The sequence below is a fragment of the Melanotaenia boesemani genome, chromosome 15 (assembly GCF_017639745.1).
Source record: "Melanotaenia boesemani isolate fMelBoe1 chromosome 15, fMelBoe1.pri, whole genome shotgun sequence".
Lineage (NCBI taxonomy): Eukaryota > Metazoa > Chordata > Actinopteri > Atheriniformes > Melanotaeniidae > Melanotaenia > Melanotaenia boesemani.
Genome location: NC_055696.1, coordinates 19,741,180 through 19,752,794, shown reverse-complemented (window position 1 = coordinate 19,752,794; position 11,615 = coordinate 19,741,180). Strand labels below are relative to the sequence as shown.

At 43.8% G+C, this 11,615-nt stretch overlaps 1 protein-coding gene across 1 annotated transcript; it reads right to left on the bottom strand.

Annotated features, from left to right (window-relative positions):
- Nucleotides 1-9,173: 9,173 nt before the first annotated feature.
- Nucleotides 9,174-11,050, bottom strand: LOC121653827 (urokinase plasminogen activator surface receptor-like). The gene is made up of 5 exons (XM_042007495.1): nt 10,944-11,050; nt 10,416-10,517; nt 10,140-10,307; nt 9,898-10,014; nt 9,174-9,490 (listed from the first exon to the last, which is right to left on the bottom strand). Exons 1-5 carry the CDS (start codon nt 10,993-10,995, stop codon nt 9,324-9,326), a joined length of 606 nt encoding a protein of 201 aa, XP_041863429.1. The 5' UTR covers nt 10,996-11,050; the 3' UTR covers nt 9,174-9,323.
- Between the last annotated feature and the right edge of the window lie 565 nt (nt 11,051-11,615).

Below are 11,615 nucleotides of genomic sequence, written 5' to 3'. Positions count from 1 at the left end.
CTCACTTACTGGGTGTTTTCCCATTTTTATAGCATGATAACTCAGACACTCGCCTCCTTCAAAGACACCAAGACAAACACACCTAAACACACCTTTTTAAAGTTCGTCAACTCACACAAACACAAACAAAAGTAATTAGGGTCCTCCCATACGTTCACTCTGGAGCAGGTTTTACCAAAAGTTTTATCAAAAGAGTCTGACGTCTGATACCAGCAGTCCAGACATCTTTCTGTCGCTATGACGATCTTCAGACCTCACCAAGGTGTTTTTACCACAATTTTTAGATTTATCTATTTGAGTTTCTTCTTCCTGCCACCATGTCCAGGACACACATGGAGTCAAGAAGTGTCTCATTTTGGCCAAATGCCCTTTAAGGTTAAAGTTTTACAGCATGCAGACTAGACACTAGCCGGAAAATAGACTTTATTTTCTTTCCCAAATAGTGACAGAAATTCTTCAACAGGCTCAAGGATTCATGTTCAAAACATTTCAAACAAACAAGACAATAAGAAATGTTTAAAATATTTAAAAGATGCATAAAAACAATAAAAATGTACAAGGGAAAAAGAAAAAACATGCTTGATATGGTGCAGGGTGGTTATGACGGCGGGAATGAGAGATTTTTCTGTGCCAGTGGGACTTTCTAACGTCGCAACTGAAAGGTGTGGAGAGGAGATGTCACCATTCCAGATTTTTGGAGTTTGATTTTTATCAAAGAAATAATCAGGATTTTACAATTATCACGATTATTATTTGTTAATTAATTTCCCAACAATATAAATGTGTAAAATCCCAAGAACACTCCTTACAGGTCGTTAAGGTTTAATTAGGGCTGACCGAACTTATTGCGTTAGTGCAAAGAAATTAATCTGTGGAATTAAGACATTTTTTTAAACTCAATATCAGTTATTTGTCATGTCAAAGATCAGAATTTGACATTGTCTCTGTGAGAGAGGCTGCTTTGTCACAGTGGTGAACAGAATCAACCAAAAACCCCTTTATCCTCCTTATTTATGGAGATTACCTGAAAAGGTAGTAAATTTGTTCCCAGTGTCCTGTTGAGTTTTAAGCAAACAGAAATTTTAAAAGTTCTTTAAGAGGAACACCTTTCAAAAAATATTTAAAGAACATCTGGAGGATTAAAGGTTGATGACTCAACAGGATTTCTACAATTATCTTTAGTAGACTAGACTGTCCTTCAGACCATCAGACGGCTGCAATGAGTTCAGAATGCTGCTGCTCGAGTCTTGACTGAGACCAACAAAGTGGATCATAGAACTCCAGTCCTCAGATCTTTACTTCCTGTCTGTCAATGATTTGACGTCTAAATCTTGTTAGTTTTCAAAGACCTGAATGATTTAGGAACAAAACACATTCAGGATCTTCTGGTTCATCATGACCCAACCAGATCCCTCAGGTCATCAGGGTCAGGTCTATTTTCTGTTGCCAGAGTCAGTCGTAAACGTGGAAACAAACTCCCAGAAAACTGCAGGTGTACTTTTCTTTTTGCTGCCTTTTATTAAAACACCATATTTCTTACATTTTATTTATCATATTCTGTTTATCTTTTTAATTTCTTTTTAAAGTTTATTTTAACTGAACTTTTTAATGCTTCCTCTGCACTCCGAAGAAACTAACAGTTCATCATGTTAAAAGCAGAGTGCTTGCCAACGGCCTGATGACTAATTAACTGCACGTCTTCTATAAACTATTTCAGCTCAAGCAGATGAAATTAATTTACTAACCTGTCATGTAGGTGTATTGAGATTAAATGAGGTGTGGCCTTTGCATAATGACAGTGTTAATGGTTTGATTTAAGTTACGCAATAAAAGCTACTTCCTTCTGTCCTAATCGCCTAACCGGCCACAAAAACTAGAGACACGTTTTCCTTCATTCTCTGACGTCATTGGCTATATGCTTTTATTTAAATATTATTTTAATCTTTTTATTTACTGTATGCAGGCAGGGCATGCTAGAGAGATGGGGGTCAATTTTTTGGGTGACGCAATATTCAAAATGAACTTGATGAGATGCAGGATAATATTATTATTATTATTATTATTATTAGACATCATTATGGTTATTGAATTGAATTATTAAACATTAGTATATTATGAAATACATATGTGGCAGTGAATGGTGTGTGGCTGAGGGGGTGGGATTGAATGGGTGCTGGTTTCGTCCCACTTCCTTTAGACAAAGACACATTTTTTACTTTTCCTTCTTTAGTATATTCCTTTTGTTTTCCTGTTTTTTTTGGGGGGGTCTTTTGTTAAAATAAACTTTCAATCAATAAATTAATCAATCAGTCAATCAAATCTGGGTGAAGAGAGAAGACAGAGATGACGTGAAGACACTTGACTATAACCTGTCTCTGAATGCCAGTAAAACTAAAGCGACCAACATTCCCATCCACACTGGCAACACTGAGGTGCAGAAGGTCAGCAGCTTAAAGCTTCTCACCTTTCACATCACAGAGGACTCTTCCTGGTCTGAAAAGCATGCCATCACCTTTGTTTCCTGACACTGAAGGAGTTCGGCATGAACACCAACATCCTAAAAAAAATATTTGGCTCAGTTATGGCCCAGAGCTGCAGTTTTGTTTGGCCCATTGTTGGCCTTGACTTACATCATTGCCTGTGAATGTGGCTGCCCAAACCCATCTACATGACCACCACATGTGGCCCACAAAGAACTTCCTGCAATCTATATCCAGGCTGGCTCCTCATGTTTGGACACTTCTGGCCCATACAGCACTTGCCATAATCCCCGTCAAAGCCAACAACTGACATCTGGAGTACATTTTGCCCACACAACACTTGTCAGTGGCTAATGGCCGTAACCGAGCCATTAGTGCCAAAACTAGCCCGGATAAGGCCCAAACATGTCTGCCATGTGAGCAGCTTCTACAGATGCACCACGGAGAGCCTGTTGATGGGCTGTATCAGAGCGTGGTACAGGAACTGCTCCAGTCATGACCAGATAGTAGATGGCATCAGATGCGGTCTCCATCCAGAACATTTTGCATTAGAAGACAAAGAAAAACCAGCAGCAGATGGAGCATGCCCAGTCTGATGTGGGTGGAAGTGACTGCTGTGTTGTTGAGGTTCGTGCAGGGGATGCAGTGGTGGTTGAGGTAAATGCTGCTGTTGTTGTTTTGGAATAACAACAAACACTCCTGAAGTTCAACTGTGACTCAGCAAGAACCATTCATTCATCCATATCACATGACCAGAAACCTCTCCCATGTGACATGTCAGAAAGACAGGAATAAAGAAATAGAAGCGTCACCACAGACTTCAATCTCTTTTGAATGGAACACATTCACTGCATAGTTATAGATGTTATTAAACAATATTACCTCAACAAACTCTCTGCCATGCCCAAACTCTCTTTTGTGAGTTCAATCAACAATATCTTTAAAAAAAAAAAAAAAAAAAAAAGATATTGTTGATTGTTGATTTTAAAAAAAAAGCGCTATGTAAATAATAAAACTGACATTGTTAAATTTTTTTAAAAATTATATATCTTGTTATTTAATTTAATTTAATTTTACTCAACTGTATTTGTTTAATTTATTTGTTTATTTATTTGTTCACTTACTCTTAGCTTATGGTTTCTTAAGGTTATTTAATATTTGTTTTAACTCCATTGTTTTCCTCATGAGAATTCTCCATGTCGGGGCTCTGCCTGTTCAGTTTGCGAGTTGTTGCTGCAGTGATCACCCTTGTCTGAGTGGCTGGGGCCCTACACTGCAGCCCTATGGCTGTGGTGTGGGCCCCGGTCTGCCCTGATCGGGGTGGTTGTCGTGATGGCGGCCTCTGTTGGACATGGGTGGACTGGCTCCTGGTGTGGATGGATCCCCATGATATTGTTTTCTCACAGCAACATCAAGCCAGATGATTATCACTTTTAGGGTTTTATACTACTTTAAGTACAGAGAAAGAAATCAAGGAGTCATGTGCCGAATGGGGGTGGGGGGGGGGGGGGGGGGGGGGGGGGGGTGTATCTGCTTTGTTTGTATATATGCATGTTTGTGTGAGAAACTGTAACATTTTTTTTGTTCTTTCTGTTATATAGTTTCTTTTTGTTTTAATATGCATAAATTGATTTTTCATGTAAAGCACTTTGTGTTGCCCCAGCATGAAAAAGTGCTTTATCAATAAAGTTTGATTGAATGATTGAAATTGTTCTATCAGCCACAGTTTTTAAATATAATGACTGAATTAATTTACGTCAAACTGGTAATACTGACATTTTACAAAGGCCACACCTCATATATTTTTCTTTTTTTTATTCAATTATCTAAAAATTGACAAATGCACAAATGTAAATGTGCTACAGAGTTAGCCTAGGAACTAGTTTGCATCTGGTCACAACAATACACATAACAACAAGATACAAACAATAAAAAGTAAAGTGAAAACCAGTCACAGTACTGTGCAAAGGGGAAAAGTAAGTGGAGATTTTAAGTGCATGAGGTTGAAGCTTAAGCAAGTGTTGCTTTAAGAGACCAAAATAGCTTTACAAGATACAGCAGCATTAACAGAACATGGACGTCCTCCATTGTTGTTGTTGTTGTTGTTGGTGTGCTGTTTGTTAGGAGTAAACAGGACCTGACTGTGCAGATGCAAGAAGAAAACCCAAAACTGCTAACGTGGAAAAAAGTGACCAAAACCTAAAGAAACTTTTACATCTTACAGTCTCAGCATCATGGAGTAAACAAGGCCTTTGAAATACCAGATGAAACACAAACACTACTTTAAAAAAAAGAATTTTATCATTATTTTTTTGTCCTGCTCTATAAACACAAAAAATGTAATTTTGCACAGAATTCTGAAGAAGTAATGCTTGGTCGTCAACAAGCATCAAAGTTTACTCATGTTACTCCTTTACTGGTGCAGTTGCATTGGCTCTCTGTTTCTTTCAGAGTTCATTTTAAGATTCTAGAACTTCCTTTTAGGGCCCTGAATTGTCAGGCGCCAGCTTATATCAGAGAACTCTTACAGTGGTTTGTTCCCAGTAGGTCCCTTAGATTTTGCAACCAGGACTTGCTGGATCTGCCTGTTACAAAGCTAAAAACCAAAGGTGATAGAGCTTTTTATGCAGTTGCTCCAGGACTCTGGAACGCTCTCTCCTCCCCTTGGATCTGCAAACTGCTGACTTACTGGAGCTTTTCAAAAGGAAGCTCATGACACATTCTTTTTTTTTTTTTTTTTTAAACTTGTCTTGTCCAGCATCGTTGCAAACAGAATGATTGTCTGGCTGCTGTCTGGTGCTGGGCAATTTTACTCTATCAAGCAGGGATTTATACTACATGTATAAAGTCCCTCTTGATGACATGAAAAACTTTATTAAATCAGACTCTTAATGCTGGACTCGACCGGAGGGGACAGAGAGAGAGAGAGATAGAAAAGAAAGTAGAGAGAAGAGGGAGGGGAGAGAGAGGGACAGAAAGGGTGTGGGGAGTGCGGGTGGGGACTTAAAACATTATACAGAAAACCATGTAATCCATACTACTTGCAACATATATAGCTAAGATCATCCTGGCCAGTAGGTCATTACACAACTAGTTGATAATAGTAACAATAATAATAATCACAATAATAGTAATAATAATAATAGTAGTAGTAATAATAATAAGAGTAAGAGTAATAATAATAATAAGAACAGAAATAATAAAAAAAAAAAGAAAAAAAAATATGATAATAGATATAAGTGAAACTGCTGTATTCAAGAACACGCGCAGAGAAACCTGTGTGGATATGCTGGAGAACTCGGCCACATGGCGACGCAAAGACTGTGTGGAGACGTTCAGGAAGGAGTGACCATGCAGAGTGATCATGCAGATGCCACCTCACTTGAACAGAGGCCAGAGTCAGGCCAGCGGTCCCGAGACCCAGGCCACCAGCCCCCCCGTAGGCTACAGATCCCGACCGGTCCACAGAGACGACCACTCGCCCGCCCAGGAAGGCAGCAGCAGGAGACCCCAGCAGGAGCCGCCCCGCGGACACAGGGCACCGGCCCCGGCAGGCCGAGGCCAGCAGTCCCCGACCCCCCCGGGCACCGGCCGCCCGGGACAGACGGGGCAGAGGGCCCGGGCCCAGGAGCGCAGGGACACCCCCCACCCCCACAGGCCAAGGGCCAGCACGCCACCCGGGGGGACCCGGCCCGCCCAGACGGCCACCGCCAGAGGCCAGCCCCACACCCCAGCGCCCAGCCGCACACCCCGAGAACCAGTCCTGCCCCCCCCCCAGACCAACACACACAAACACACACACTCTCCTTCCACTCCTCCATTCATCCTCCCACACATACACCATCCAACCCTTACATACTCTGTCCTCCCACACACACACACCATCCTTCCACCATCCATCCTTCCACACACACACCATCCTTCCACCATCCATCCTCCCACACACTCACCATCCTTCCACCATACACTCTCCCACACCTGCCCCATCCTCCCACACACACATCATCCCTCCACCACTCATCCTCCCACACATACACCATCCTCCACCTTCACACCTCCCACACACACACACACACACCATCCTTCCACTACCCATCCTCCCACACATACATCATTCTCCTACACATACACCATCCTCCCTCTCCTACACCAAACATCCACCTTCACGTACCCCATCCTCCCACACACACACACACCACCCCTCCATCACCCACTCTCCCAAACATACACCACTCCCCCACACACACACCATCCTCCCTCCCATACACCATCCATCCTCCTGCACACACACCATTCTTCCACCATCCATCCTCCCACACACTCCCCCTCCCTGCACCATACATTCTCCCACACATACCCCATCCTCCCCCACATACATCATCCCTCCACCATTCATCCTCCCACACCCACACCACCCCCCTCCCACACACCACACATCCACCTCCACACACCCCACCCTCCCACACACACACACCATCCCTCCACCACCCATCCCCCCCCCCCCCCCCCCCCCCACATACACACACACACACAAACAAACACCATCCCCCCACCACCATCCTCCCGCCACCCCACGCCGCGGGGGGACAGCCCCAGCCAGGAGGCGAGGAGACACGAGCCAGGCCCCCACCCCCCCCACCCCGCCCCAGTCCCCCACTCCCCACCCCCAAAACAGCACCTTCCCCCCAGGGCCAGCAGCCAAACCCCCCGGGACAGCCCGCCCACGCCCCGGGCCAACGCGACAGGCCACCCGGCCCGCCCCGCCCCCGGGCCATCCATGGAGACAGGGGCGCTTGAAGACCCCATCGCCCCTCCCTCCCCCACTAGTGAGGGAATATATTATGTGCTGTTTGCAATTAAAAAAAGAGGGTTAAAATTGGGGGGCAGTAACTGCATTGAGGAGGGGGTGGGGCCACCTGAGCAGTCCCACCCACCTGACCTCGCATGTTCCACCCCCCAAAACGTGTTTGTATGTTGCAAATGTTATTTGTGCTCAGTGACTAAGTGGAATTAAAAGCTGGGAGGCATGCTGCCGCTCGGCGAAGCAACGGGGCCACTATGATGACCCCCCCTGCCCCGCCCAGCGCAACAAGCACACCCCCCACGGCCCTACCTGTGTATGTAGTGAAGAGTGGGGAGGGGAGGGGTCAGGAGATGTAGGTCCAGAGGGGGGTAAGCCTCCCCCCTGGAAGACGACCCGCCAGTGGCTTAGGGCGCCCCCGTCCCCCGCCGGCCCCGAAGGGCGTCACAGGCCCAGAGCAGGCACCCCAACCCAGGCACGCCACGAACCCCCCCAGGGGCCAGCCACCAGCCCAAGGGGCCACTTTCCTCTTTCTGAGTGGGAGGGGGGCGAGGCGAAGGAAGGGAACCCCAGGCCCCCGCCCCCAACACCCAGCCAGGGCGCCCCCCAGAGGACACGTCCTAACCCCCTGCAAACGCACACACTCCCTTTTTTTTTTTTTTTTTTTTTTTTTTTTTTTTTTTCTCCCCAGCCACTCACACACACTCTCACACACCTCTATATACCAACACCTCAATACGTGCACATACCTCCACACACACACGTCACGCACATACCTATAAACACACACACCGGTGCCCACATACACACACACTCTCATACCCCTCCATACACATACACCACTACACACACACTCACATACATACCTGCATATACACACAAGCACCTCCATACATACTCACGCCTCCACCCACTCCTTCACTCCTCCACACACACCTCGACCTCCACGTGCACACACTCATATATACATACCTTCACACACACCCACATCCCACATAGACCTCCACACACACACCCGCACACTACTCACACACACACATACACGCACACACCCAGACCTTCATACACACCCACACACACATACGGCACACACGTCCCTCTACACCCACCCACACACCAGCATACCCACAGACACACACACACACACACCCACACACAAACACACCCCCACCCAGGTTCCGGGGCTGCGACCAAGCACCAGGGCACGGACCAACCCCCGGCACGGCACATCCGGACGGGCCCAGCCCCCCCCAGCAGCGGCAGACCCCCCACCCCCAGGAGCGGGGGGAGACCCGACGCCCCAGAGCCCGGGGCCCCCACCCGGCCCACCCCGGGCCCGACCGGCCACATTCATTTGCAACGGTTTTTACTTAATTTGTCTTGTGTTGTTCTTAACATGTCTGTACAGCAGTTTGGTTCTATATTTCGAAAGTTGCTCTATAAATAAACTTTTACTTACTTACATGAAATAAAACTGTAACTCAAACTCAACGTTGATAAATTTACATGATACATTTTATTTTATTTTATTAATTTTATTTCATACATTTCACAGATTCTACAGTGGAAGGTACTGAATGAGATAACTGCACTGAACCACCCATAAAATGGTTGTAAAATAAGTTGAATTTATAGTCTTTTAACAGAGACTGTGGTGAATACAGAAAAACACAAATAAATAGAAAGAAATACAAACATTTTCCAAGGGACATTTACCCTAACAATTATCTGGAAAAAAACTAAGATATAATGCATTTGCACTCAATACACATAAAACATGAAAGTAACACCACTTCCTCCATTATTTTTAAGTTTTTAAATCTAATCTTGTTAACACGAAGATGACAGAAATGCTGATAACTAGAATACAAAGATAAACAGCCCAAGCAGCAGATGGAGCATGCTCAGTCTGATGGAGCATCCATCACTGGAGGTTGTTGAGGGAGAGGCTGACTGAGATGATGTGGTTGGTGGAGTGGTGGTGGTTGGTGCAGGTGTAGTTGTGGTTGGTGCAGGTGTAGTTGGGGTCGGTGCAGGTGTAGTTATTGGGGAACTGTTACATAAGCTGGTGCTACAACAGCTCGGTCCACTGCTGATGGAGCCGCTCTCCGTGGTGCCATGAAAGGCAGAGTTCCCAGACTGGCGGCTGCTGCACATGTGTTTGGTGTCATGCAGCCCAGAGCTGGATATGCTGATGATCCATTTGTCACTGCGGGTTAACAAGTACTGTTTTAACAAACTGATCATATTTAGAAAAAGCATAGTAAAAGTACTGATATTCAGTTTCTTTGAATGTCTGACACTTTTCATCCAGAATATTGATCCAGAAAATGCTCAAACTTCTGGAATAAAGTCTTTCCAAAGATTCAAACAATTATAAAAAAAGGTCTTTGTTGGACTGGCAATCTATCCAGGATGTGCCTTGCCTCTCACCTGATCCCAGGTACCCTATAACCTTGAACTGGATTAGGTACAGACAATGGATGGAAATCAGAAAGATGCTCATTCAGTTACTTTCCTCTGTTGACTGGGTTTACAGAATTGTTGGAACGTGTCTGAAATAGTGGAATATTATGTACAAAGATCTGGTGTTAGAAGTCACAACATCAAACTCACCAGTTGCTTGGAAGCAGTTGCTCTCCTCTCCTGAACACTGTACTGTAGAGGTGCATTGAGAGGTGGAGGGATTACAGACGGCACACTGCAGGCTGTTTGTTGTCTGAGTACCAGGAACTGAAACACAAAAGAACAACACATTTTATTTGGGATAGAGACACGTTTTAGAGCAGAGGATCAGATCTTGTATCAGCCTGATGTTTTCTGCTTATCACAGAGCAGCTTACACTGAGTCCACTTACATGGAAGAGTTTGTGAGTTGCAGTTGTCTGTGTTGCAGCACTGAACAGATGCTCTGGCACCTGCAAAGCCCACGTTTACTGAAAATGTCTGATTCCCTGGGATTGGACACAGTGAGGACGATGCACAGTCCTTGTAGATTTGCTGGCCTGTAGTTCCAGATGAAGTGGCTGCAAATTGAAAATACAGCTTGTTAACATAGATGGAAATCACACATAACATCTCAATATGTCAATTAATTCATTGTAAAACAATGTATGACATAAGGAGAGGAATACCTTGAATGGACGCCGTTATACACATGGTCTCTGAGCTGCATGTCTTTGTTATCGTGCTTGAACACTGAAGATTTGCACAGGATTGACAAACCAGGGCTCCTGCTGAAAATAAGGATAAAACTAATGAAAAAATATATTTAAGCCCTTAATAGTTGAATTACCTTATATAAAAACAAAATGAAAACAATAAGGAAATAAGGATGAAATTACAAAAAAGAACACTGTATTAGAATAAATTACAATAAAATTAAAAAAATTATATACAGTATATATTTTAAAATGCAAACACAACTGATACATTTTTTAAACATTTTATTCAATTGAATTGAACATGATTAAATGCATTTTAAAACTTTCTTTAATGAGAATAATTGACAATTGTTTTAAATCAGGTTTTGTTGCTATTATTATGCAGTAGTGCATCACTTAAGTGTTCCAGGGTTTACAAGTTAATGAAAGCTAAAGGTCTTAATCATAAAGCTTCATTCTTTGTACAGACTGCTGTAAAGTAACTTTAGGTGGAATTACCTGAGCTGGAGAACATGCAGAGAAGAGTTAGAAAAATGATCAGCTTCATCATGATGAACAGCAGAGACCTGCAGATGCGTTTTCCTGGGTTATGATGACCTGCTGAGCAGCACTACATTTATATCCTACACAGCAGACCTCACTGACTGGGTGTTTTCCCATTTTTACAGCATGATAACTCAGACACTCGCCTCCTTCAAAGACACCAAGACAAACACACCTAAACACACCTTTTTAAAGTTCGTCAACTCACACAAACACAAACAAAAGTAATTAGGGTCCTCCCATACGTTCACTCTGGAGCAGGTTTTACCAAAAGTTTTATCAAAAGAGTCTGAAGTCTGATACCAGCAGTCCAGACATCTTTCTGTCACTATGACGATCTTCAGACCTCACCAAGGTGTTTTTACCACAATTTTTAGATTTATCTGTTTGAGTTTCTTCTTCCTGCCACCATGTCCAGGACACACATGGAGTCAAGAAGTGTCTCATTTTGGCCAAATGCCCTTTAAGGTTAAAGTTTTACAGCATGCAGACTAGACACTAGCAGATAAATACACTGAACTTTATTTTATGTCCCAAATAGTGACAGAAATTCTTCAACAGGCTCAAGGATTCATGTTCAAAACATTTCAAACAAACAAGACGATAAGAAATGTTTAAAATATTTAA